This window comes from Macaca fascicularis, chromosome 4 (assembly GCF_037993035.2).
Source record: "Macaca fascicularis isolate 582-1 chromosome 4, T2T-MFA8v1.1".
In the NCBI taxonomy this organism is placed as follows: domain Eukaryota; kingdom Metazoa; phylum Chordata; class Mammalia; order Primates; family Cercopithecidae; genus Macaca; species Macaca fascicularis.
The window spans coordinates 91304718-91332462 of record NC_088378.1 but is presented as its reverse complement, the minus strand read 5'-3'; the positions used below and the strand labels follow the sequence as shown (position 1 = coordinate 91332462).

At 38.4% G+C, this 27745-nt stretch overlaps 1 protein-coding gene across 7 annotated transcripts in view; it reads left to right on the top strand.

Annotated features, from left to right (window-relative positions):
• The window catches only part of CYB5R4 (cytochrome b5 reductase 4), a 105589-nt gene that overhangs the window by 18282 nt on the left and 59562 nt on the right, over nt 1–27745 (top strand). For all 7 annotated transcript variants that reach the window (XR_012433634.1, XR_012433635.1, XM_065543766.2 and 4 more), the window contains one exon: nt 16408–16508. Coding sequence is in view for 5 of the 7 variants with exons in the window: in XM_065543766.2 (XP_065399838.1) it covers nt 16408–16508 (101 nt within the window). In the remaining 2 variants the exon portion in view is untranslated. The remainder of the gene's footprint in view (nt 1–16407; nt 16509–27745) is intronic.

The window sequence follows — 27745 nt, the reverse complement described above, 5'->3', positions numbered from 1 at the left end:
TTCCTCTGGGATTTCAATTATGAACATGTTAACCTGTATTGTCCCAGGGCTCTTAGATGCATCATTATATTTTCTCACTCTTTCCTCTTTTGTTTATGTTTGAATACTTTTTATTGACCTTTCTTTAAGTTTTCAGTCTTTCCTTTATTTCCAGTCTGCCAGTAAGCCCATTAAAGAAATTCTTCATTCTAATATCATATCTTTCAATTTGGTATTTCCTTTAGATTTTGTTTTATGGTTCCCATCTCTCTGCTGGAAATTTCTCATCTGTTAGATGTCATCCACATTTTCCACTAGATTTAAAAAAATCAATCACAGGTATTTTGACATGCCTGTCTAATAGTTCCAACATATTCTGGTTGTGTTGCTGTTTTCTCTTTTGACAATGAGTTGTTTTATCTTTTAAAAAAGATGTGTTTTGTAATTTTTGATTGAATGTCACATATTACATATAGAGGAATAGTAGAAACTGTGGTATTTACACTCAGACGTGTAGTACTTTTTTTTTAATTTTTCCTGGCATGTAATTAGGTTAAGTCGATCTGGTGAGTAGTTGAGCTAGATTTGGAGTGTATTTTGCCTTCGTTACCATCAGTGTACCATAGACTTCAAATTCCTCTAGTGGTGGGCCACCACTACCTTGCTTTTAATTCAGGGCCTGCAATGCGAGAGGTTTTGTTCCCCCATTGTTCTTGTTCTACTCTTAGCTGACACCTTACCCTATATATCGTTGTAGGATCTTTCTCCATTGCTCTTCCCCCTCTCCAAAAGGCAGATGCTGTTACTTATTACTTGGTGTAAGACTTGTAGTGGGGGCAGTAGGGGTTTTACGGTTTTCCTGTTTCAGCCTCAGTCTTAGACAGGTTTTATGCATCTGAGCCTCAGGGGCTGAGCTTTCTCATTGCTTCTGTACTTCTCCAAGGGCAGATAACCCCTGCATCCTACCCCGTGCAGCATCTAGAATGCAGACAGGTTTCATGCCTCTTCCCTTTGTGGCAGCTGGACTTTCCCTTGTATCAGGCAGGGAGGGCAGGGCAAGGGGTCTAGGATGTGAGCAGTTTCTCTGTCTCTTTTCCAGTGCAGGAGTATCACTGTTTTGTATTCACACCAAATCTGGGTGTGAGTACATTTTCTGTTCTTTCCCAGTATTTAGCTAGGATTTGCCTAGTGTCAGTGCAGGATAAGGGAAAGTGTGTGTTTTCTACTCTTTCCAGCAGCAGTTAGTCTTTGTCTCCTGTCAGTACAAGACCAGGGGTAGGAGGCTTTATTGCCCCTTCCCATCAGTAGATGGCTTTTGCCTCAAGATTGGATCTGTGGTGTGGGTGAAATTTTCCCTTTACACTGGCAGTAGGTCTTTAACACCTTGTACTACTGTAGGCCTTAAGTGTGGATGGACTTTTCTTTGTACTCTTGCTACTACCCTCCAGTCTTGCTGCAGGTATTACACAGCTGTGCCACCAGTGGGCCTTTCTCAGGTCTGCTTTGCCTGTAGTATTTCTCATGAGCATCTCAAAAGGTGAAAGATTATGAAAAAAGAGTTGGCAAGTGGGGACAGAATCCCCTTGTGTCTGAGGTTCTCAGGGATTCTAAATTGGCTCTAGTGCGTATTTGGCCCTTAAAGTTTGTTAAAATTTCGATTGTTTTATGGTGACGTCTCATTTTTCTGTGCTCTGCTGAAGCTGAAATGGTTCGTGTGCTTCATCTCCTCAGAGGGGTGTGTCACCCTTTGGAATTTAGATCATCTGGCTGCCTTATAACCTCACCTCTCTAATGGGCTCAAAATTTTATGATTTTTAATGAATTGTCTGCCTTTTTGTTAAGGGTGAGAGCAGTGTTTTCTTGTGGCTTTCTACTTTTTTCCCACTTTTTAAATTTTAATTATTTATTGACACATAATTGTACATATTTATGGGCCACCATTATGTCATCTTAGTACATGGGTACATTGTGTAATGATTAAATCAGGGTAATTAGCTATTGATCACCTCAAATATTTATCATTTCTTTGTGATGGGAACATACAATCTACTTCTTAAGTTTATTTTATCTTTTTTTTTTTTTGAGACGGAATCTTGCTCTGTCGCCCAGGCTGGAGTGCAGTGGCACAATCTCGGCTCACTGCAAGCTCCGCCTCCCGGATTCACACCATTCTCCTGCCTCAGCCTCCCGAGTAGCTAGGACTACAGGCGCCCGCCACCACACCCGGCTAATTTTTTTGTATTTTTAGTAGAGATGGAGTTTCACCGTCTTAGCCAGGATGGTCTCGATCTCCTGACCTCGTGATCCGCCCGCCTCGGCCTTCCAAGATGCTGGGATTACAGGCGTGAGCCACCGCGCCTGGCCAAGTTTATTTTATCTTAATGAATCTTTGCAGCTGACTTGTTTTGGAAAATAGGAAATAGCCAAGAGCAGAAGGACTCATTGGCTTTAATTTTTTTTTCCATCCAAGTGACTAATAGCAAAGGTAGTTAAGTGCTGCTGTCACTGTTAAACCTAAGGCATAGACAGTCAGGAAAATGAACCCATGGAGTTGAAAAGACATGGAGGAAGGCAGGGAAACAAATCTGTTTTTTAAGATAATACTTGTGTAATATTGATATAAGTTGTAAATCTGATATAATTATTGTAAATGTGGCTATTGCTAATGACTTCTAGTCTGCCTAGGAGAAGTTTATAAGTTTTTTTCAGAACATTTGAGTGTAACTGATTGCTTAGATTGCTGATTAATTTTTTATGCTTTTACTGGTCAATTTCCTTTCAGTTAAATGTCAAGGCTCTTTTTCATAGTGCTAATAATGTCACATAAGATGATCTTTGATAATTATGCCTAGTCTTCTGAAGTGCTTAGAGACCTTTATCACATTCTATTTATTAAGGAGGTAGCTATTTAAAAATATTTTTCCTCCTGCATTGCCATCAGTGTTGGACTGGTCTATTCTCACTAAGAAGACTCCTACAGTTATCTGCAAATAAGTGTCCTGGGAGCTGTTTAGGAATGGGTGGTGGTGGTAGGAGGTGGATCATAATGTTTTGACATGTAGACTTTTTGCTTCTTGTTTTTAGTTTATTCCCCTTCCTCACTTCAAGTATGTCTGTTCCCCTGAGTGTAATGTCTCTCTGGTTTATCTTCTCCAGACAGCACACCTACACTTCTCACAGGGTTGGGTAGGAGGGTTGTTGCTTGGTTATATGGGATATGCCAGAGAGGATTTGGGGATTATACTACCTTTCTTTTCTTTCTTTCTTTTTTTCTTTCTTTCTTTTTTTCTTTAGAAATAGGGTCTTGCTCTGTTACCTAGGCTGGAATGCAGTGGTACAGTACTAGCTCACTGCAGCCTCAAACTCCTGAGCTCAAGTGATCTTCCCGCCTCAGCTTCCTGAGTAGCTGGGACTACAGGTGCATGCCACCATGCCTGGCCAATTTTTAAATTTTTTGTAGAGAGAGTGTCTTGCTTTGTTGCCCAGGATGGTCTCGAATTTGTGTCCTCAAGCAGTCCGCCACTCCTTAGTCTCCCTGAGTGCTGGGATTACCAGGCGTGAGCCATAACACCCAGCCTCATACTGCTTCTTATATTGAATTTGATACCTTCCTACACTATGACTTTCAGAACTACCTGGAATCTCTAATTCCTGTACCTTTTGGGGTTCTGTTGAACAAATTGGTTTTTATAGGAGTTCCTCTCCACCTTATACATAAGCTTCATTTTCATCTTTGTTCATTCTTCTAAGTATGTTTTTACTCATCCATTTGGTTTGCAGGCTTCCAGAACTTAGTTGCTATCATCTCTTCTGATTTCTGTAGCTCTGTGATTTTACATCTTATTTATCATTTACAATCATTTCAGAAAGTTTTCAGGCGTGTGGGAAACAAATTAATGCTTTTAATTCAGATTCCCTAAATTCTCTATTGTCCTAACAGCTTTTAAGCCTTTCTAGTTACCATTCTTGAATATACTGAGACCACATTTACTTTAAATTATTATAAAATCAATGTATCTTTCATTAATTTATTTTCCATTTGTCTTCATTGAAGTTGGCAAGTTTTATTGCCAAGTGTTCTAAAATAATATGCAGGGTTTCAATGGTTATAGTTGATTATCTCCTATTAGACCAAGACTCCAGGAAATGCCAACTATAAACTCAGACAAAATATTTTAAAATCCTCTCTAAAGATACTGGTGAACAACCAAAATCAGACAGAAACTAGAGGGTAACAGTTATCTATATTTAGAAGAAGGGATGTCACTGTGTGAGTTTCCCATTTTTTATGGCATTGAACTTGAGGTTATGTGTGTGTTGGTGCTGTGAAGGTGAAAACTCAGGTGGAGAGTCAAAGTCTTACTGGCTTGAATAACTAGATGTCAGAAGTTGGGGCATCTGCAGTAACTGGAAAATGAGGGAGAAAATCCAGAAAAAAATTCAGAGAAGGGTATAAACTGTATAAATCTTGTACATGGGACAGATTCTAAGCTACCTGAAGGTTAAAAACATTGAACAGAGGTTTCATTTTCCACCCCAGCAAAGGGTAAACAGTTTGGAGTTCTGTCCAGTCAAGTTAATTGCCTACTAAAACAGTCAATAATCTTTGCAGGAATATTACAGAATCCAAAGTTTCTACAACATATTTATAGGGTCAGAATATAATCCAAAGTTACCAGATGTACTCAAGAGAAAAGGCAGTTATTGGAGTCTGACTCTGAGATGATCCAGATGTTGAACTTAGTTCGCAAGTATTTTAAAGCACTATTTATAACTGTGCTAATTAAGTTAAAGAATATATGATATAGGCCCAGTGCGGTGGCTCATGCCAATAATCCCAGCACTTTGGGAGCCTGAGACGGGCAGATCACGAGGTCAGGAGATAGAGACCATCCTGGCTAACATGTTAAAACCCCGTCTCTACTAAAAATACAAAAAATTAGCGGGGCATGGTGGCCCACGCCTGTAGTTCCAGCTACTCGGGAGGCTGAGGCAGGATAATCACTTGAGCCTGGGAGGCGGAAGTTGCAGTGAGCCGAGATCGCGCCACTGCACTCCAGGCTGGGCGACAGAGTGACACTCCATCTCAAAAAACAAAAGAATATATGGATATAATGAATAAAAAATAGAAACTCTCAGAAGAATGGAAACTAAAAAATAGAAATCTAGAATTGAAAAATATATGAAGTAACATATTTGTTGAATGATCTTAATAGCAGATTAGAGGTAACATAGAAAAGACTTAATGAACTTGCGGACAGATGAATGGAACAGAGAGGAAAATTATCAGAAATAAAATGAACAGGGACTAAGGTGCCTATCAGACAAAATAAAAATGTTTAATAAATGTGTCATTGGAATTCTAGAAGGAGAGGAATTAAAGAATGGGGCAGAAAAATATTTGAAGAAATAGTGGCCATATATTTTACAAATTTAGTGAGAGAGATAAATTGTAAATTCAGAGGCTTAGCAAATCTAAACATAATCAATACAAAGAAAATAACATCTAGGCACATCCTATTTAAAAGTGCTAAAAGCTAACAAATTAGGAGAAAATCTTGAAAACTGCCAGTGAAAACACAGTAGGAAATAGTAAAAACGACTGCTGAAGAAAAAGTAACAGCATCAACCGTGAATTCTATACCCGTACGGAGACAGAATTCTTTAAGGATAAAGATGAAGTAAAGACTTTTTCAGATAAACCAAAACTGGAAATTTATTACCTGTAGACCTACTATATAAGAGATGCTAAAAGAAGTTCATCAGGTTGAAAGGTAGTGATAACAGATAGAAGTTCAGATATTTAGGAGGTGGTAAATATGTGAGTAAGAGAAAATACTATTTTTTGTCCTCTTCATTTTATAAAAATACATATATAAAAATACATGACTGTGAATGTTGTAACATTGTATTGTGGAGTTAAAGGGTAGGAGTTAAGAGAGCAGTAAATGGTTCTTACATTACATGGGAAGGCATACAATATTAACTCTTAAGTAAGCAGGTAGAAGTTGAGGATATATACTACAGTTCCTAGAACAATCACTTAAAAAGGAATTTAAAGAGGAAGGCCAAAAAGCCAATCGATTAAATGAAATTCTAAAAAAAGATTGGTTAACCCAAAAGAAGGCAGGGAAAGAGAAACCGAGACATATGACAGAAAACTTGGGGCTGGGAGGGAGATTGGTAAAATATCCCACATTAATAATTAAGTGTAAATGAATCAAGCACTCCAATTAAAACTATTATAAATGATAGTTTATAATTATATATAATGTAATTGTAATGATTATTGATAATTATCTTAATTATAGATAAGATAGAGGTTATCTCTTTGTGTGCACCCATGTGTAGATGTATTATGAAGACCTGATTACATGATGTCTATAAGAGATATACTTTAAAAACACAAATAGGCTAAAAGTAAATGTTTGGGAAAAAGTATGCTATCCAGCTAGTAAGTTTTTTTATTGGTTGGACTATATTAATATTTGATAAAAAGGATTATGAGGCAAAGAAACTTACCAGAGATAAAGACATTTTATTTGTTTTTTGTTTTGTTTTTTTTTTTTTTTGAGACGGAGTCTCGCTCTGTCACCCAGGCTGGAGTGCAGTGGCCGGATCTCAGCTCACTTCAAGCTCCGCCTCCCGGGTTCCCACCATTCTCCTGCCTCAGCCTCCCGAGTAGCCGGGACTACAGGCGCCCGCCACCTCGCCCGGCTAGTTTTTTTTTTTTTTTTGTATTTTTTAGTAGAGACGGGGTTTCACCGTGTTAGCCAGGATGGTCTCGATCTCCTGACCTCGTGATCCGCCCGTCTTGGCCTCCCAGAGTGCTGGGATTACAGGCTTGAGCCACCGCGCCCGGCAAGACATTTTAAAATGATAAAAAGGGTCATTTAATTAGGAAAACTGTTTATGCCTGTGATCGCAAAGATTGAAAAGGAATGAAGCTAACATTGATAGAATTGAGGGGTAGAATTAAAATCCTCAACCACAGTTGCGTATTTTAACACCTTTCCTCAGCAGTTGACAGGAAGTAATTGACAGGAAGTAATTACTGTAAGATGCAATTTCTTTACTGAACACAAGATGGCAAAGTAGTCACAGTAGTTGTAACAATCGACCTGTGTATTTGAATACAGTGAAATATGCCATAATTTTATCATGTGAACACATCTTTTCCCCTCATTTATTTTATAGACAGGAAATGAACAGTGGTGAATAATTGCAAGAATGCTACGGTATACTGGCATAATATTTGGTACATACATGATAGCCATTAAATGAATTTTTGTTGAATGAATATAATGGGCTTTTGGAGTTAAATATTTGTTTGAATTTCAAAACCCAAAATTATCTTTTAATCTTATTACAGAAATACTACTTTTACTTACAGCAGTGGTTCTCAAACTTTTTGGTCTCAAAATGTCTTTACTCTTAAAAATTGTTGAAGACTCCAAAGGACTATTGTTTATGGCATATCTATTGATGTTTATCTTTCAAAAACTAAGAAATGTAAAGAATTTTTAAAAATAATTTTACGAATAGTGAGCCCACTATGTTATAAATAGTACCTATGTTTATGAAAAACAGAAAAGCAACATTGTTTTACATTTTGGCAAATATCTTTAATGTGTGGCTTTATAGATGGCGACTATATTCTCATGGCATGTTCGATATTCTATCTTATTTGTCTTGTAGTATCTTGAAAATGCTACACTTGTGAAAGAATGAGAATAGAAAAAGACAAATAATATCTTAGTATTACTATGAAGAATTTTTGACCTTGAGCCACCAAAAAGGTCTTAAACTCCCTCAGGAGTCCCTAGATCATATTTTGAGACTCTCTGACTTACAGAAGTAAACAAAGAAGAAATGAAAAAGTATTAATTAGTGGATGTGTGGCCTGAACCATGGTGATACAGTTCACTCCTTATTGGTGAGCTGTTATGGTTCACATGTATGGTTACCTAACCTGAAAATTTGTGGGAACTTCATCTAGAAGATAGATTAGTAGTTATAAAATGTTGCTTTAGTCTTACATTGTGCTGCCTTTAACCAAACCCTATCATGTAGAGCTGGGTGTGAGATTAAGTTGGAGCATGCTGTAATCCAGTTCTGAATTCGGTCTTCTGAGCTATTTGTGATGTGGTGATTCAGGTTCTATAGATGGCTTTTCTTCTCTGTGGAGAGTTGGAATAGTGACTAAAAAAGAGCTGTCTGAATTTGGAAGCTCTGTTTGTTGCTGGTAAGAATGGGAAACAGTCTGGCAGTGCCTGAAAAGGTTAAATATAGAATACTGTGTGACCCACCAAATTTACTTTTAGTTAAATATACTCAAGAGAAACGAAAATATAAGTCCACACAAAAGCTTGTACATGAACATTAATAGCAACATTCTTCATGATAGCCAAAAGCTGTGCCTTAGTTCATTTTCTGCTGCTTATAACAGAATACCTGAAACTGGGTAATTTATAAAGACAAGGAAGTTATTTCTTACAGTTACAGAGGCTGAGAAGTCCAGGGTCAACAGGCCACATCTTGTGATAGCCTTCTTGCTGGTGAGGACTCCGTGCAGAATCCTGATGCAGTATAGGGCATCCTATGGTAACGGGGCTCAGCATGCAAGCTTAGGTCTCTCTTCCTCTTTCATAAAGCCACCAGTCCTACTTCCATGAACCCACTAATCCATTAATTCATGAATCTGCCCTCATGACCCAATCACTTAAAGGCCCTGCCATTCAGTACTGCCACATTGGGGATTAAATTTCCACGTAAACTTTAGAGGGGACAAATATTTAAACAATAGCAAAGTGGAACCAGCCCAAATGCTCATCCACTGATAAATAGATAAATAAAATGTGGTATATCCATGGAAGAAATACTATCCATCCAGAAAAAGAAAAAATACTGATACATGCAACATTATGGTTGAACCTTGAAGGCACTATGCTAATTGAAAGAAGTTAGTCACAAAGGCCACATATTGTATGATCCCATTTATATGAAATTTCCAGAATATGCAAATCTATAGAGACAGAAGGTAGACTAGTGGTTACCTAGGGTTAGGGAGGATGAGAGTAATGCCACCTGAGGAATGTTTCTGTGTACTGTTAAATTGTAATATCTGCTATGTGATTAGTGTTCCCTTTATAAGGACTCATAATTCTTCACAATATCAAGAGTTACTCCCTTTTAAAGAACTAAGGAGCTAACGAGTCTTCTTTGTCTGTTTTATTTCTAATAATTTTTAAAATTAGATAGTGAGACCACTGTTACTAGTGTCTCTGTTGGCCTTGGCTGTTAGGAAGTTCAGGACTATATTAAATGCTCACAGTAACACTGTTAGTGAGGTTAGACAATTGGTATCCTTTCTTTTCTAATACACATTTTGTTGTGGGTTTTTAAAGTTTTTACACACACACTTTCACATTTAAGTATTTTATTGTAGGATGCCCACAGTCTTTATCAGAGGCAATTGGAGTTAAATTAAGAACAAATAAATATAAAATGCACAAATGAAAAACGATAGGCAGTGTTTTTCAAGAGAGAAGGAATTTTTTCTGTATAAAAAGGCAGTATTCGTTTCTACGTATAAAAATGATAGCCTTGAACTGAGCTTTTAAAAAAAGTGGTGAGCTACTAGGCCCTGGATCTGTTCAAGCAGATGCTGAATGATGCTCTGTCTGTAAAATACTATAGAGATAAAGCCTGTACTGGATGAGGCTAAAAATTGCCTTAAAGTTCTCCTAGTCTTTAAGACTATCATTCTGTGATTTTGAACTATACATTTCTGATAATACAAAGTACTAAATGGTAATTTTAAAATGGGTAATTTTTATTCAGATAACTTGTTTGAGAGCTCAGAATTCCAGATACAACACAAAAGAGGTAATTTAGTATGAAAAAAATATTAAGAACAGGTACTACGAATACATTGCCTAGGGAAACTCAGTGTAATTTTTGTTCTGAATATGTGTTTTAAATTGTGCTGCGTCTCTGCTATGATGAATTAGCTATACAGCGTACCCCTAATATTGCTAGGGGGTTTAAAAATGATTTGTTTAAACATTGGAGTATACCTTCCTAATACAACCGTTGTATTTTACTTTTAATAAGTGGCTCTTCTGAACAGTTCTCAGTCAGTCCTTTTTTCTGTCTGTTCCTGATTAGAGTTTAAAAAACAAAACACACACAAAAAATGTTTCAGCATAAAGAAGGGGATGGGTGGGTGGGTGAATGGATGAATGGATGGATGGATGGATGGATGGATGGATGGATGGATGGATAGATAGGTAGTCTCCCGAAATCCCCCCTTTGCCACTGAAGATCACCCATGTCAGTGATCTAAAAATACCAGTTGGATTGTGACCAGGAGTCCTTAGTTACAGTCCAGTTTTGCACCATGGGGTATTGGTGTTTCATGAATCTGTTTAAGCCTATTTTTGCTCTTAATGTTATTATTAGGATAGGTTTTGCAGAACTCACTAATAACCTAGTATCAATTTGAGATTATATCTGTTGGCCCATAATTATTATTAATTTATATTTAATGAGTAATTGGATGCTCAGATCTGCCAGACCAGAGCAATTAGAGATGTGGGAATAAGTTAAAGTTGTGTCATTGGGAAATTTTAGATGGTTTCAAAATTAGTTTCTAAAAACCAGGTGGAACTCATAGAAGGCTAGAACCTTGCATATGAGAGATTTGATTTCTAAAAGCCATGTATGGTACAAATAGAGTACAGGCATACCTTCTTTTGTTGTGCTTCACTTTATTGTACCTTGCAGGTAATGGATTTTTTTACAAATTGAAGATTTGTGGCAACTCTGTGTCTAACAAGTTTTTGGCACCATTTTCCCAAGAGCCTGTGCTCACTTCATGTCTCTGTGTCACACTTTGATAGTTCTTGCAAACTTTTTCATTTGTATCTCTTACGATAATCTGTGATCAGTGATCTTGATGTTACTATTGTAATAGTTTTGGAGTGCCACAAACTGAGCCCATATGAGATGGTAAACTGAACGGACAAATGTGTATGTTCTCATTACTTCCCCGACTGACAATTCCTGTCTCTCCCTCTCCTTGGGCCACTCCATTCCCTGAGACCCAACAATATTGAAATTAGGACAATTAATATCCCTACATTGGCCTCTGAGTGTTCAAGTGAAGGAAGTGTTGTATATCTCTCACTTCAAATAAAAAACGAGGAATGATTAAGTTTAGTGAGAAAGGCATGTTGAAAGCTGAAGAAGGCTGAAAGCTACACCACTAGTGCCACATAGTTAGCTGAGCTGCAAATGCAAAGGAAAAGTTATTGAAGGAAATTAAAAGTGCTATCCCAGTAAGCATATGAATGATACAAGAAAGCAAAACAGCCTTGTTGGTGATATGGAGAAAGCTTTAGTGGTGTGGATAGGTTAAACCAGCCACAACTCTCTTAAGCCAAAACCTGATTTAGGGCAGAATACTAACTGTCTTCAATTCTAGGAAGGCTGAGAGAGGTGAGGAAGCTGTGGAAGAAAAGTTAGAAGCTAGCAAAGGTTGGTTCATGAGGTTTAAGGAAATAAGCCACCTTCATAACATAAAAGTGCAATGTGAAGCATCGAGTGCTGATGTGGAAGCTGCTGCAAGTTATCTAGAAGATCTAGCTAAGATCAGTGATATAGGTGAATACACGAAACAACACATTTTCCATGTAGATTAGTCTTCTGTTGGCTGAAGATGCCACGTAGGAATTTCACAGCTGGAGAGGGATACCTGGCTTCAAAGCTTCAAAGGACAGTCTTGACTCTCTGTTAAGGCCTAGTGCAGCTGGTGACTTGAAATCAGTGTCCATTTACCATTCCAAGAATCCTAGGGCCCTAAAGAATTATGCTAAGTCTACCCTGCCTGTGCTCTATAAATGGGACAACAAAGCTTGGATGACAGTACATCAGTGTTTATAGCATGGTTTACTGAATATTTTAAGCTCAGAGTTGAGACCTACTGCTCATTAAAAAAGATTCTTTTCAAATTATTACTCATTGACAATGCAACTGGTCACCCAAGAGGTCTGATAGCAGTGTACATCATGCCTTCTCTATTAAGTTGTTCTTGCATTGCTGTAAATAAATACCTGAGACTAGGTATATATAAAGAAAAAAAGTTTAATTGGCTCATGGTTCTGCAAGCTGTACAGGAAACAGTGCTGGCATCGGCTTCTTGGGGAAGTCTTAGAGAGCTTTAACTCATGACAGAAGGCAGAGCAGGAGCAGGCACATCACATAGCAAAAGCAGAAGCAAGAAAAAGAAAGAGGAGGGGTGGAGGTGCCACACACTTTTAAATGACCAGATTTGTGAGAACTATCATGAAGACAGCACCAAGCCGTGAGATATCTGCCCCCATGATTCAGACACCTTCCACCAGGCCCCACCTTCAGCACTGAGGATTACAATTCAACATGAGATTTGGGCTGGGACAGATATACAAACTGTATCACCTTCTAACATGGCATCCATCCTGCAGCCCATCAATCAAGGAGTCATCTTGATTTTCAAGTTTTGTTATTTAAGAAACACATTTTATAAGGCTATGACTGCCATAGATAGTGATTCCTCTGATGGATCTGGGAAAAGTAGATTGAAAATCTTCTGGAAAAGATTCACCATTCTGGGCCATTAAGAACATTTGTGATTTATGAGGGGAGGTCAAAGTATCAACATTAATAGGAGTTTGGCGGACGGTGATTCCAACCCCATGGGTAACTTTGAAGGGTTCCTCCTTCAGTGGAGGAAGTCACTGTAGATGTGACAGCAGCTAGAGAACTACAATTAGAAGTGGAGCGCAAAGATGTGACTGAAATTGCTGTGTGATAAAACTTGAATGGTTGAAGAGTAGCTTCTTAGGGATGAGCAAAGATCGTGGTTCTTGAAATGGAATCTACTCCTGTTGGAAGATACTGTGAACATTGTTGAAATGACAACAGAGTATTTAGAATATTACATGCACTTAGTTGGTAAAACAACAGCAGGGTTTGAGAGGATTGACGTCAGTTTTGGAAGCAGTTCTACTGTGAGTAAAATGCAATCAGACAACATTGCATGCTACAGATAAATCTCTCATGAAAGGTCGAGTCAGTTGAATGGCCAGCTTTACTGCTGACTTATTTTAAGAAATTGCCACCACCACCTCAGCCTTAAGTACCCAACATGTTGATCAGTCAGCAGCCATCAACATCAAGGCAAGACCCTTCACCAGCAAACTGTTTAACTCACTTAAGGCTCAGAGGATATTAGCATTTTTATCAAAGTATATTTAATAAAGGTATGTACATTTGTGTCTTAGACATAATGTTATTACACACTTAATAGACAACAATACAGCATAAACATCTGTTATTTATTTTAGAGACAGGGCCTCACTGTTTTTCTGGCTGGAGTGCAGTGGCATGATCATGGCTAACTGCAGCCTCACACTTCTGTGTTCAAGCTATCCGCCCACCTCAGCCTCACGAGTAGCAGGGGTACTAGAGGCACACTCCATCTACCATGCCTGGCTAATTTTTTTTTTTTTTTTTTTTTTTTTTTGTAGAGACAGGATCTCACTAGGTTGCCCAGATTGGTCTTGAACTCCTAGCATCAAGCAATCCTCCTGCCTTGACCTCCCAAACTGCTGGGATTACAAGCATAAGCCACCATGCCTGGCCTAAACATAACTTTCATATGTGCTGGGAAACCAAAACATGAGTGTAGCTTGCTTTGTTTGCTTTACTGCAGTGGTCTGGAACCAAACCTGCAATATCTCTGAGGTACACCTATATAATAAAGCATGAAGAAAAAGCATAAAGTTTGTTTTTTTGTGTGTTTGTATTTCTCTGCCACATCCAGGGGTCTAAGTTTTTAGTTGTTCGGAAATACTTCTGAAAAGGAAAAATGGGAGATAAGAAGGAAGGAGAGAAAGAGCAAAGAAGAGGCTCTGAATCAAAAGAAGTGCACCTGTTCTGTTTTGGGACTAGGTTTAAGTTTCATAATTAGCAAATTACTAACACAGCTGAGTGCTTTTTGATCTAATGCATCTTGGACTGAGACACTATTTAACAGTGTTAATTCCTTGTACTAAGGGATAGACATTCCTAGCTTTTTTCATCTGGAAAGGATGGGTTGCTCCTCACATCCACAGAGTGATCCTAGCCCCTATCAGAAAGAAAGACAAGACTGTGACAGTGTAAGGGTCAATGTAAAGGGCTAGCAGGTTAGCAGAGAACATGTATGGAATGTTTTAGGCTTTATGTGCTCATCATGGATAGCTGTTTAAGCTGCCGGAAAAGCTGGTTGCTGAAACTCATGAAATTCCGTCACAAATGATCATGGGTTGTAGATTTCTTGTTCTTGAGAAACTGTAGCAACTCCAGTCAGGAATTGATTGTAGAGAAAGCTTGGAACTCTTGTTTGGGAGGCATCCTCTGTCTTAAAAAGTCTATTGGGAATAATTCAGATCCTAATCATTACCACTCACATTTTTGGTCTCTGGATTTTGGAGCATTAAACAATGGGAACATATTCTTCTAAATCTTGTGGGACTCTAGGCATATGGGGAAGGAAAAAAGAGGGAGCTTAACTAGTTTTGTTCAGACTTACTTGGAATGCTGCTGAATCAACCCAAATGTCCATCAGTGACAGACTGGATTAAGAAAATGTGGCACATATACACCATGGAATACTATGCAGCCATAAAAAAGGATGAGTTTGTGTCCTTTGTAGGGACATGGATGCAGCTGGAAACCATCATTCTTAGCGAACTATCACAAGAACAGAAAACCAAACACCGCATATTCTCACTCATAGGTGGGAACTGAACAATGAGATCACTTGGACTCGGGAAGGGGAACATCACACACCGGGGCCTATCATGGGGAGGGGCGAGGGGGGAGGGATTGCACTGGGAGTTATACCTGATGTAAATGACGAGTTGATGGGTGCTGACGAGTTGATGGGTGCAGCACAGCAACATGGCACAAGTATACATATGTAACAAACCTGCACGTTATGCACATGTACCCTAGAACTTAAAGTATAATAATAATAAATAAAAAATAAATAAATAAACAAAAAAATAAACAAACAAAAAAAAGAAATTCTGTGGATTTACTTCCTTTTGTGCTTACCTTTAAGAGATTTTACAGAGAAATCTGGACTGGTTGGTTATTTTCTAAAATATCGCTGGTCAAAAAACTGCAGTACTTTTCTTGGGTCTGAAATCCAACCCCTTCTTTTCTTTCAAGATTGTTGTATAGGATGAACATTTTAAGTTATCTGAGGTTATTTAAATTCATGAAAGTCATCATATAAAGAGGAAATAGTCCTGGATATTTTTTTAAAAACCAGTTGTTCTTACTGCACTTTTGTGATGTCTTTAGGGCTAGATTTGTCTAGTATCTATCTAGTTTTGAAGAATGAAAAAGCAACTTCCTTGGGAGAGCTGTGCATTGAGATATTTTGTATTTGTTGTTCCCTATTCCTCTTTCTTAAAACATAAAAATAAATAACAGTTGAATAGATGAAATAAATACTTGGAGAAGACAAAAAGATTAAAATCTGAATAATAATCTTTGAGAAGAGTTGGGCTTCCTTTTCACAGAACTTGCCTAAGTGGTCACCATTGCTTAACCTTTGCTGAGATGATCAGAAACATGGATTAGAGCTTGATTCTTTTTTCATCAGATTCTTCTACCAGGGCAATAGTGGAAATGTTATGACTATATAGTAGTTACCTTTTCTCTCTCTCTCTCTCTGCATGTGTGTGTGTGTACTTTCAAAGATTGTATACACAGTATTTCATTTCTTTGTGTTGGGAGGCAATTTTCTTTTGCATTTCTGCACGTCTTGTGAGCAGAGGCACTGTCTTTTTGGACAATCTTTTAAAGGATATTTGCATTGTGAACAACCTTGAATGTTACTGTCTCCCTCTAGAACAAAGCACAGATTTGCTTACTCTTCTGTATAGTAAATATCTCCCTCAGGAGCAAGGGCAGGCATGCTTATAAAAAATTCAAGTTTCCTGAGCTCAAGAGTTCCTCTCCTGTAATGCAGCACATTGAGTGTGCAGGTGTTACCTGGCCCTCTTCACATAGCACTCTTGGGAATTTGGGTTCAGTGAACTGACACAAATGCTTATATTCTGACTACTGCTATTGATGTGGGTGCTAAACTCTTCTTTGTCTCCGACCTAGGAGTCTCTTGTTATCTGCTAGGACCCATGGAAGTGGCAGGTTAAGTTGTTTGCTTGCAAATATGATGAAATCTCAGATCCTTTACAGTTAGTTCTTGATACTTTGAAATAACAGTGATTAATTAAATGGAATGTATTTGGAAAGATTCATTGAAACTTTTAAGTTTTACAATTTTTGAGAAGTTCATTTAGGATATTTTTTCTGCTTGCTTTGATACAGGTTTCGTTTATAATGTCAGCCCTTATATGGAATATCATCCTGGTGGAGAAGATGAACTAATGAGAGCAGCAGGATCAGATGGTACTGAACTTTTTGATCAGGTAAGGTGTGCTGAAAGTAACCAAAGTATTCCAGTGGAAGAGTATTCTTAGATTTATCAGTGTGACATTTGTAGAAAGAAAGAAAATAGTTGCATAAAATCTAGATGTATTGGCTTGAATTTTGAAGTGTGGGAAGATGCTCACAAGTAGCAGCTGTTCATTTAGTTTGCCCTTTGAGTTGTTAAAATTTTGGAGATATTTCAAATCTGTGTCTAGGGGTCTTAAGTGTTTGTTGCCTCCTTTGTTGGTAAGTGTTTATTCAGTCTTGATTAGTTTTGATAATGATTGGCTTATGGGAGGTAGTGACAATTGGAAGAAGGAACATTGGGATTTGCTGCTAACTTGCTGAATCACTTTAAACAAGTAACTTGGCTTCTTTTCTCTTAGTCCTTTGTCACCTAGGAATTGCTGTATATTCAGCGTACTGCTCTATAGTGCATTTGCATGTCATGTAGAAAGTTAGCTGAGGATGATTAATGAATAGAAACTTATTTTTCCTAGCATGATGGCAGAGATTCTAAATAGGTTATCTCAAAAGATATTTAAATTAGTCACTTTTCCCCTTATATTTACTAAAAACTAGCATTAGCTCTTAAACTATTTAAAAGTTATACAGAATGTTGATTACTATCAGTTTGCTGAACTGTTATTCTGAGACAATAGTCTTTAGAAAGATGGAAATTTGCCTGTCTCATATATGCTTTATTTTATATTTTAATGATGATTAACCATGTTGTAATGTTGGATTTTTATCATTCAAGATAAGATGAATCAGGTTGGGTTATATTATAGCTGTTTTTTTGATAAAATATAATTTAATTTCTGTTCTTCCTATTTTCTCGTCCATTTTAGGATTTGGTTTTTGACCATGTTGCCAGAAATAGAATTTGTTTTATATGGTTGACCTTTGAACAATACAGGGATTAGGGGTGCCAACACCCTCACTCTCCCACACGGTAGAAAATTCATGTATAAGTTTTGACTTCCCAAAAACTTAACTACTAACAGCCTACTGTTGACCAGAAGCTCTACTTATAACATAGTCAATTAACATATATGTGTATTTTATGTGCATTATATACTATATTCTTACAATAAAGTGAGCTAGAGAAAAGAAGATGCTATTAAGAAAATCATAAGGAAGAGAAAATACATTTACTATTCTTTAAGTGGAAGTGGATCATCATAAAGGTCTTCATCCTCATCTTCATCTTGAGTAGGCTGAGGAGGAGGAGGAGAAATAGGGAGGGTTGGTCTTTCTGTCGAAGTGTCAAAGGTAGAAGAAAACCCATATATAGATGGACTCGGTTGCAGTTCAAACCTGTGTTGTTCAAGGGCCCATTGTGTTTGAGAGCACTTAGGTGCATTTGCTTAAATGGCAGGATCTCATTTGCTGTTAACGTTCTTCCTGGGTTGGAGAAGAGTCATGTTTACGCATTGGTAATAACAGCATTCTCTTTGGAAGGTTTTTATTGCTGTTTTAAAGCAAGTTCCCATTGTCATTTGGTATTTGCTTTCTGTCTGTCTGCCTGCCTGCTGTCTATCTGTGTATCTATGAGACAGAGTCTCACTCTGTCCCCCAGGCTGGAGTGCAGTGGCATGATCTCGGATCACTGCAACCTGCGCCTCCCAGGTTCAAGCAGTTCTGCTGTCTCAGCCTCCCGAGTAGCTGAGATTACAGGAGTGTGCCACCACGCCTGACTAATTTTTGTTTTTTTAGTAGAGATGGGGTTTCACCATGTTGACCAGGCTGGTCTTGAACTCTTGGCCTCAAGTACTCTGCCTGCCTCAGCTGCCCAAAGTGCTGGGATTATAGGTGTGAGCCACCGTGCCTGGCCTGGTTTTTGTTATCTAGCAATGCAAGCCAAATAGAAAGGTTTAGGAACATTTGCCTAAAAACTTATCTGCTATACTTTTCCCTTGAATCTGCCTTGTAACCTCCTAATGTTGAATGTACTGTGCCACAAGAAGAATTTCCAATAAAGTCTAGTGTTATTTCTGTTCCTGAGTGTTATGAGGTTATGTAGACCTTATTTAAGGAAAGCTTGTTTTGGAGAATTCACAGGAAGTACTATATTGTTAAGTTTTCTAGTATTTAAAACAATATTTACTAGATTGCTAGATTCAAAACAATTAGATTGCATTCTTCTTGGCTTTGATAAGACCAGTGATGTTTAATTATTTATGACTTGCTCACCACAGAAGTAAAGTAGCAATTGTAGTGACACTTGCATTTTTCAATATGAGAATTTACTTGTGTCAGTATTTTAGCTGCACAAATAGTAAGTCATTTCCTTATTGTCCTATTTCTGTTTTTATCCCACTGCTGACCTCTTATCTTGCATTTCCAAATACCTGATAGGCAATTTGATGCCCTGTACTTCAACTCCTTATGCCCTCAAGTAATATCAAGTCATTTTCCTTCTTCTTTTTCCTTCTGTTTCCTGTTTCTTGTAATAGGGACTTGAAGCCCCTGAGAAATCTTTTTCATCTCTCCTTGTGCCCCAGTATCCGATTACTGGCCAAATCCTATGATCTGTCTTTAAACATTACACCTTTTTCTCCCTTCCCACTGCCTTAGTTCACCCTCTGTAGCCATATTATTTTAATACTGTGTTGATATCTTTACCTTCAGTACCAATTTAGGTAACATGACAGTTAGATTAGATTTCTTAAAGACAATTGTCTTAGCACCTTGCTCTGCAACTGTCAGTGGCTCACCACTGACAGGGAAGTAAATTTACACTCGTTAGCCTGGCATTTGAGGTCCTAAAAGAATATATCAGGGTAAATATTCCCAACATGCATCTTGTTTTGCACCCTTCCCTACCTCTGATAATCTATCATTCTATTCTCTACGTCAATGACATCAAATTTTGTAGCTCCTATGAGTGAGAACATGCAGTATTTGTCTTTCTGTGTCTGTGTATTTCACTTAATGTAATGATCTCCAGTTCCTTTCATGTTTCTGCTAGTGACATAATTTCATTATTTTTTATGGCCAAATAGTATTCCATTGTATGCATATAGTATAACATATTTTCTTTATTTATACATTCCTTGTTTGTGGACACTTAGGTGGATTCCATATCTTTGCTATTGTGAATGGTGCTGCAATAAATATGCAAATGCAAGTATCTCTGATGTAATTATTTATTTTACTTTGATAGATACCCAGTAGTGGGATTGCTGGATTACATGGTAGTTCTATTAATATTTTAGTTTTTTGAGGAATCTCCATGCTGTTTTCCATAATGGTTGTACTAATTTACATTCCCAACAAGAGTATGTGAGTTCCCTTTTCTTTACATCCTTAGCAGCATCTATTATTTCTTGTGTGTTTTCTTTTGTTTTTTTAGTAATAGCCATTCTAACTGGGATAGGATGATATCTAATTATGGTTTTGATTTGCACATCCCTGATAATCAGTGATATTGAGCATTTTTTCATATACTTATCAGCTACTTGTCATCTTTTGAGAATTGTCTATTCGTGTTCTTGGCCCACTTTTTAATGGGATTATTTATTTATTTATTTATTTATTTTTTATTATACTTTAAGTTCTAGGGTACATGTGCATAATGTGCAGGTTTGTTACATATGTATACTTATGCCATGTTGGTGTGCTGCACCCATCAACTCGTCATTTACATCAGGCGTAGCTCCCAATGCAATCCCTCCCCCCTCCCCCCTCCCCGTGATAGGCCCCAGTGTGTGATGTTCCCCTTCCCGAGTCCAAGTGATCTCATTGTTCAGTTCCCACCTATGAGTGAGAATATGCGGTGTTTGGTTTTCTGTTCTTGCGATAGTTTGCTGAGAATGATGGTTTCCAACTGCATCCATGTCCCTACAAAGGACACAAACTCATCCTTTTTTCTGGCTGCATAGTATTCCATGTTGTATATATGCCACATTTTCTTAACCCAGTCTGTCACTGATGGACATTTGGGTTGATTCCAAGTCTTTGCTATCATGAATAATGCCGCAGCAAACATACGTGTGCATGTGTCTTTATAGCAGCATGATTTATAATCCTTTGGGTATATACCCAGTAATGGGATGGCTGGGTTATATGGTACTTCTAGTTCTAGATCCTTGAGGAATCGCCATACTGTTTTCCATAATGGTTGAACTAGTTTACAATCCCACCAACAGTGTAAAAGTGTTCCTATTTCTCCACATCCTCTCCTGCACCTGTTGTTTCCTGACTTTTTAATGATTGCCATTCTAACTGGTGTGAGATGGTATCTCATTGTGGTTATATGGTACTTCTAGTTCTAGATCCTTGAGGAATCGCCATACTGTTTTCCATAATGGTTGAACTAGTTTACAATCCCACCAACAGTGTAAAAGTGTTCCTATTTCTCCACATCCTCTCCTGCACCTGTTGTTTCCTGACTTTTTAATGATTGCCATTCTAACTGGTGTGAGATGGTATCTCATTGTGGTTTTGATTTGCATTTCTCTGATGGCCAGTGATGATGAGCATTTTTTCATGTGTCTGTTGGCTGTATGAATGTCCTCTTTTGAGAAATGTCTATTCATATCCTTTGCCCACTTTTTGATGGGGTTGTTTGTTTTTTTCTTGTAAATTTGTTTGAGTTCTTTGTAGGTTCTGGATATTAGCCCTTTGTCAGATGAGTAGATTGCAAACATTTTCTCCCATTCTGTAGGTTGCCTGTTCACTCTGATGGTAGTTTCTTTTGCTGTGCAGAAACTCTTTAGTTTAATTAGATCCCATTTGTCAATTTTGGCTTTTGTTGCCGTTGCTTTTGGTGTTTCAGACATCAAGTCCTTGCCCATGCCTATGTCCTCAATGGTATTACCTAGATTTTCTTCTAGGGTTTTTATGGTATTAGATCTAACATTTAAGTCTCTAATTCATCTTGAATTAATTTTCATATGAGGAGTAAGGAAAGGATCCAGTTTCAGCTTTCTACTTATGGCTAGCCAATTATCCCAGCACTATTTATTAAATAGGGAATCCTTTCCCCATTTCTTGTTTTTCTCAGGTTTATCAAAGATCAGATGGCTGTAGATGTGTGGTATTATTTCTGAGGACTCTGTTCTGTTCCATTGGTCTATATCTCTGTTTTGGTACCAGTACCATGCTGTTTTGGTTACTGTAGCCTTGTAGTATATTTTGAAGTCAGGTAGCATGATGCCTCCAGCTTTGTTCTTTTGACTTAGGATTGTCTTGGAGATGCGGGCTCTTTTTTGGTTCCATATGAACTTTAAAGCAGTTTTTTCCAATTCTGTGAAGAAAGTCATTGGTAGCTTGATGGGGATGGCATTGAATCTATAAATTACCTTGGGCAATATGGCCATTTTCACGATATGGATTCTTCCTATCCATGAGCATGGTATGTTCTTCCATTTGTTTGTGTCCTCTTTGATTTCACTGAGCAGTGGTTTGTAGTTCTCCTTGAAGAGGTCCTTTACATCCCTTGTAAGTTGGATTCCTAGGTATTTTATTCTCTTTGAAGCAATTGTGAATGGAAGTTCATTCATGATTTGGCTCTCTGCTTGTCTGTTACTGGTGTATACGAACGCTTGTGATTTTTGCACATTAATTTTGTATCCTGAGACTTTGCTGAAGTTGCTTATCAGCTTAAGGAGATTTTGGGCTGAGACAATGGGGTTTTCTAAATATACAATCATGTCATCTGCAAAGAGGGACAATTTGACTTCTTCTTTTCCTAACTGAATACCCTTGATTTCTTTCTCTTGCCTGATTGCCCTAGCCAGAACTTCCAACACTATGTTGAATAGGAGTGGTGAGAGAGGGCATCCCTGTCTTGTGCCAGTTTTCAAAGGGAATTTTTCCAGTTTTTGCCCATTCAGTATGATATTGGCTGTGGGTTTGTCATAAATAGCTCTTATGATTTTGAGGTACATTCCATCAATACTGAATTTATTGAGAGTTTTTAGCATGAAGGGCTGTTGAATTTTGTCAAAGGCCTTTTCTGCATCTATTGAGATAATCATGTGGTTTTTGTCTTTGGTTCTGTTTATATGCTGAATTACGTTTATTGATTTGCATATGTTGAACCAGCCTGCATCCCAGGGATGAAGCCCACTTGATCATGGTGGATAAGCTTTTTGATGTGCTGCAGGATCCGGTTTGCCAGTATTTTATTGAGGATTTTTGCATCGATGTTCATCAGGGATATTGGTCTAAAATTCTCTTTTTTTGTTGTGTCTCTGCCAGGCTTTGGTATCAGGATGATGTTGGCCTCATAAAATGAGTTAGGGAGGATTCCCTCTTTTTCTATTGATTGGAATAGTTTCAGAAGGAATGGTACCAGCTACTCCTTGTACCTCTGGTAGAATTCAGCTGTGAATCCATCTGGTCCTGGACTTTTTTTGGTTGGTAGGCTACTAATTATTGCCTCATTTTCAGAGCCTGCTATTGGTCTATTCAGAGATTCAGCTTCTTACTGGTTTAGTCTTGGGAGAGTGTAAGTGTCCAGGAAATTATCCATTTCTTCTAGATTTTCTAGTTTATTTGCATAGAGGTGTTTATAGTATTCTCTGATGGTAGTTTGTATTTCTGTGGGGTCAGTGGTGATATCCCCTTTATCATTTTTATTGCATCCATTTGATTCTTCTCTCTTTTCTTCTTTATTAGTCTTGCTAGCAGTCTATCAATTTTGTTGATCTTTTCATAAAACCAACTCCTGGATTCATTGATTTTTTGGAGGGTTTTTTGTGTCTCTATCTCCTTCAGTTCTGCTCTGATCTTAGTTATTTCTTGCCTTCTGCTAGCTTTTGAATGTGTTTGCTCTTGCTTCTCTAGTTCTTTTAATTGTGATGTTAGAGTGTCAATTTTAGATCTTTCCAGCTTTCTCTTGTGGGCATTTAGTGCTATAAATTTCCCTCTACACATTGTTTTAAATGTGTCCCAGAGATTCTGGTATGTTGTATCTTTGTTCTCATTGGTTTCAAAGAACATCTTTATTTCTGCCTTCATTTCGTTATGTACCCAGTAGTCATTCAGGAGCAGGTTATTCAGTTTCCATGTAGTTGAACGGTTTTGACTGAATTTCTTAGTCCTGAGTTCTAGTTTGATTGCACTGTGGTCTGAGAGACTGTTTGTTATAATTTCTGGTTTTGTACATTTGCTGAGGAGTGCTTTACTTCCAATTATGTGGTCAATTTTGGAATAAGTGTGATGTGGTGCTGAAAAGAATGTAAATTGTGTTGATTTAGGGTGGAGAGTTCTGTAGATGTCTATTAGGTCTGCTTGCTGCAGAGATGAGTTCAGTTCCTGGATATCCTTGTTAACTTTCTGTCTTGTTGATCTGTCTAATGTTGACAGTGGGGTGTTGAAGTCTCCCATTATTTTTGTATGGGAGTCTAAGTCTCTTTGTAAGTCTCTAAGGACTTGCTTTATGAATCTGGATGCTCCTGTATTAGGTGCATATATATTTAGGATAGTTAGCTCTTCCTGTTGAATTGATCCCTTTACCATCATGTAATGGCCTTCTTTGTCTCTTTTGATCTTTGATGGTTTAAAGTCTGTTTTATCAGAGACTAGTATTGCAACCCCTGCTTTTTTTTTGTTCTCCATTTGCTTGGTAGATCTTCCTCCATCCCTTTATTTTGAGCCTATGTATGTCTCTGCATGTGAGATGGGTCTCCTGAATACAGCAGACTGATGGGTCTTGACTTTTTATCCAGTTTGCCAGTCTGTGTCTTTTAATCGGAGCATTTAGTTCATTTACATTTAAGGTTAATATTGTTATGTGTTAACTTGATCCTGCCATAATGATATTAACTGGTTATTTTGCTCGTTAGTTGATGCAGTTTCTTCCTAGCCTCGATGGTCTTTACATTTTGGCATGCAATGGCTGGTACCAGTTGTTCCTTTCCATGTTTAGTGCTTCCTTCAGGGTCTCTTGTAAGGCAGGCCTGGTGGTGACAAAATCTCTAAGCATTTGCTTGTCTGTAAAGGATTTTATTTCTCCTTCACTTATGAAACTTAGTTTGGCTGGATATGAAATTCTGGGTTTAAAATTCTTTTCTTTAAGAATGTTGAATATTGGCCCCCACTCTCCTCTAGATTGTAGAGTTTCTGCCTAGAGATCTGCTGTTAGTCTGATGGGCTTCCCTTGTGGGTAACCCGACCTTTCTCTCTGGCTGCCCTTAAGATTTTTTCCTTCATTTCAACTTTGGTGAATCTGGCAATTATGTGTCTTGGAGTTGCTCTTCTTGAGGAGTATCTTTGTGGCGTTCTCTGTATTTCCTGAATTTGAATGTTGGCCTGCTCTACTAGGTTGGGGAAGTTCTCCTGGATGATATCCTGAAGAGTGTTTCCCAACTTGGTTCCATTTTCCCCCTCACTTTCAGGCACCCCAATCAGACGTAGATTTGGTCTTTTTACATAATCCCATACTTCTTGCAGGCTTTATTCATTTCTTTGTCTCCTTTTTTGTTTAGATTTCTCTTCTCGCTTCATTTCATTCATTTGATCCTCAGTCGCTGATACTCTTTCTTCCAGTTGATCGAGTCGGTTACTGAAGCTTGTGCATTTGTCATTTATTTCTCGTGTCATGGTTTTCATCTCTGTCCGTTCGTTTATGGCCTTCTCTGCATTAATTATTCTGGTTATCATTTCTTCCACTCTTTTTTCAAGCTTTTTAGTTTCTTTGTGCTGGGTACGTAATTCCTCCTTTAGCTCTGAGAATTTTGATGGACTGAGGCCTTCTTCTCTCATCTCGTCAAAGTCATTCTCCGTCCAGCTTTGATCCGTTGCTGGCAATGAGCTGCGTTCCTTTGGAGGGGGAGATGCGCTCTTATTTTTTGAATTTCCAGCTTTTCTGTCCTGCCTTTTCCCCATCTTTGTGGTTTTATCTGCCTCTGGTCTTTGATGATGGTGATGTACTGATGGGGTTTTGGTGTGGGTGTCCTTCCTGTTTGTTAGTTTTCCTTCTAACAGTCAGGACTCTCAGCTGTAGGTCTGTTGGGGATTGCTTAAGGTCCACTCCAGACCCTGTTTGCCTGGGTGTCAGCAGCAGAGGCTGCAGAAGATAGAATACTGCTGAACAGCGAGTGTACCTGTCTGATTCTTGCTTTGGAAGCTTCCTCTCAGGGGTGTACTCCACTGTGTGAGGTGTGGGGTGTCGGTCTGCTCCTAGTAGAGGATGTCTCCCAGTTAGGCTACTCAGGCGTCAGGGACCCACTTAAGCAGGCAGTCTGTCCGTTCTCAGATCTCAACCTCCGTGTTGGGAGATCCACTGCTCTCTTCAAAGCTGTCAGACAGAGTTGCTTGCGTCTGCAGAGGTTTCTGCTGCTTTTTGTTGTTGTTGTTGTTGTTGTTGTTTAGCTGTGCCCTGTCCCCGGAGGTGGAGTCTACAGAGACTGGCAGGTCTCCTTGAAGTGCTGTGAGCTCCACCCAGTTCGATCTTCCCAGGGCTTTGTTTACCTACTTAAGCCTCAGCAATGGCGGGCGCCCCTCCCCCAGCCTCGCTGCTGCCTTGCGGTTAGATGGCAGACTGCTGTGCTAGCAATGAGGAAGGCTCCGTGGGCGTGGGACCCTCCCGGCCAGGTGTGGGATATAATCTCCTGGTGTGCCTGTTTGCTTAAAGCGCAGTATTGGGGTGGGAGTTACCCGATTTTCCAGGTGTTGTGTGTCTCAGTTCCCCTGGCTAGGAAAAGGGATTCCCTTCCCCCTTGCGCTTCCCAGGTGAGGCGATGCCTTGCCCTGCTTCAGCTCTGGCTGGTCGGGCTGCAACAGCTGACCAGCACCGATTGTCCCGCACTCCCCAGTGAGATGAACCCAGTACCTCAGTTGATAATGCAGAAATCACCTGTCTTCTGTGTCGCTCGCACTGGGAGCTGGAGACTGGAGCTGTTCCTATTCTGCCATCTTGCTCCGCCCCTGGGATTACTTTTTTTTATGGTTGAGTTCCTTATATATTCTGGATATCAGTCCTTATTAGATAAATAGATTGCAGATATTTTCTCCCATTCAACATGTTGTCTCTTCACTCTCTTGATTGTTTCCTTTGCTGTGTAGAAACTTTTAAATTTAATATAGTTACATTTGTCTATTTTTGTGTTAGTTGTCTGTGCTTTTGAGGTCTTAACCATAAAATGTTTGCTCAGACCAATGTCATGAAGTGTTTTTTCAGTGTTTTCTTCTAGTGATTTTATAGTTTCAGGTCTTATATTTAAGTCTTTAATCCGTTTCGAGTTGATTTTTTAATATGGTGAGAGATTGGAGTTCATCTTCATTCTTCTGCATATGGATATCCAATTTTCCCAGCACCATTTATTGAAGAGAGTGTCCTTTCCTCAGTGTATATTCTCTACATCATTGTTGAAAATCAGTTGGCTATAAATATGTGGATTTATTTCTGGGTTCTCTGTTCCGTTCTGTTGGTTTATGTGTCTACTTTCATACCAATACTATGCTGTTTTGGTTACCATAGCCTTGGAATATATTTTGAAATTGGGTAATATGATGTCTTTATCTTTATTCTCTTTGCTCAGGATTGCTTTGGCTATTCTAGTGGGTTTTTGGTTCCATATGAATTTTAGGATTGTTTTTTCTATTTCTGTGAAAAATAACAGTGGTATTTTGATAACGATTGTATTGATTCTTTATATTGCTTTGGGCTGTATGTTCCTTCTGATTGTTACTGAGTCTTCTGATCCATGAGCATAGTGTATCTTTCCATTTGTTTGTGTCCTCTTTACTTTCTTTCACCAGTGTTCTGTAGTTTTACTTGTAGAGATCTTTCATCTCTTTGGTTAAATTTCTCTATAGCTTTCTTTCTTTCTTTTTTTGTAGCTATGGCTAATGGGATTGTCTTCTTGATTTCTTTTTCAGCTGTTTTATTATTGGCGTATAGAAACACTGCTGAGTTTTGTATGTTGATTTTGTGTCTTACAACTTTACTGAATTTGTTTATCAGCTCTATTTGGTGGAGTCTTTTGGTTTTTCTAAATACAAAATAATATTTGTTAAAAGGGACAGTTTGACTTTCTCTTTTCCAATTTGGATGCTTTTTATTTCTTTCTCTTGCATTGCTCTGGCTAGAACTTCCAGTGCTGTGTTAAATAGGGGTAGTGAAAGTGGGCATCCTGTCTTGTTCCAGTTCTTAGTGAAAAGGCTTTTCACTTTTCCCAGTGCAATACGTTGTTAGCTGTGGGTTTGTCATATATGGCCTTTTATTATTTTGAGGTATATTCCTTCTATGTCTAGTTCGTTGAGAGTTTTTATCATGTAG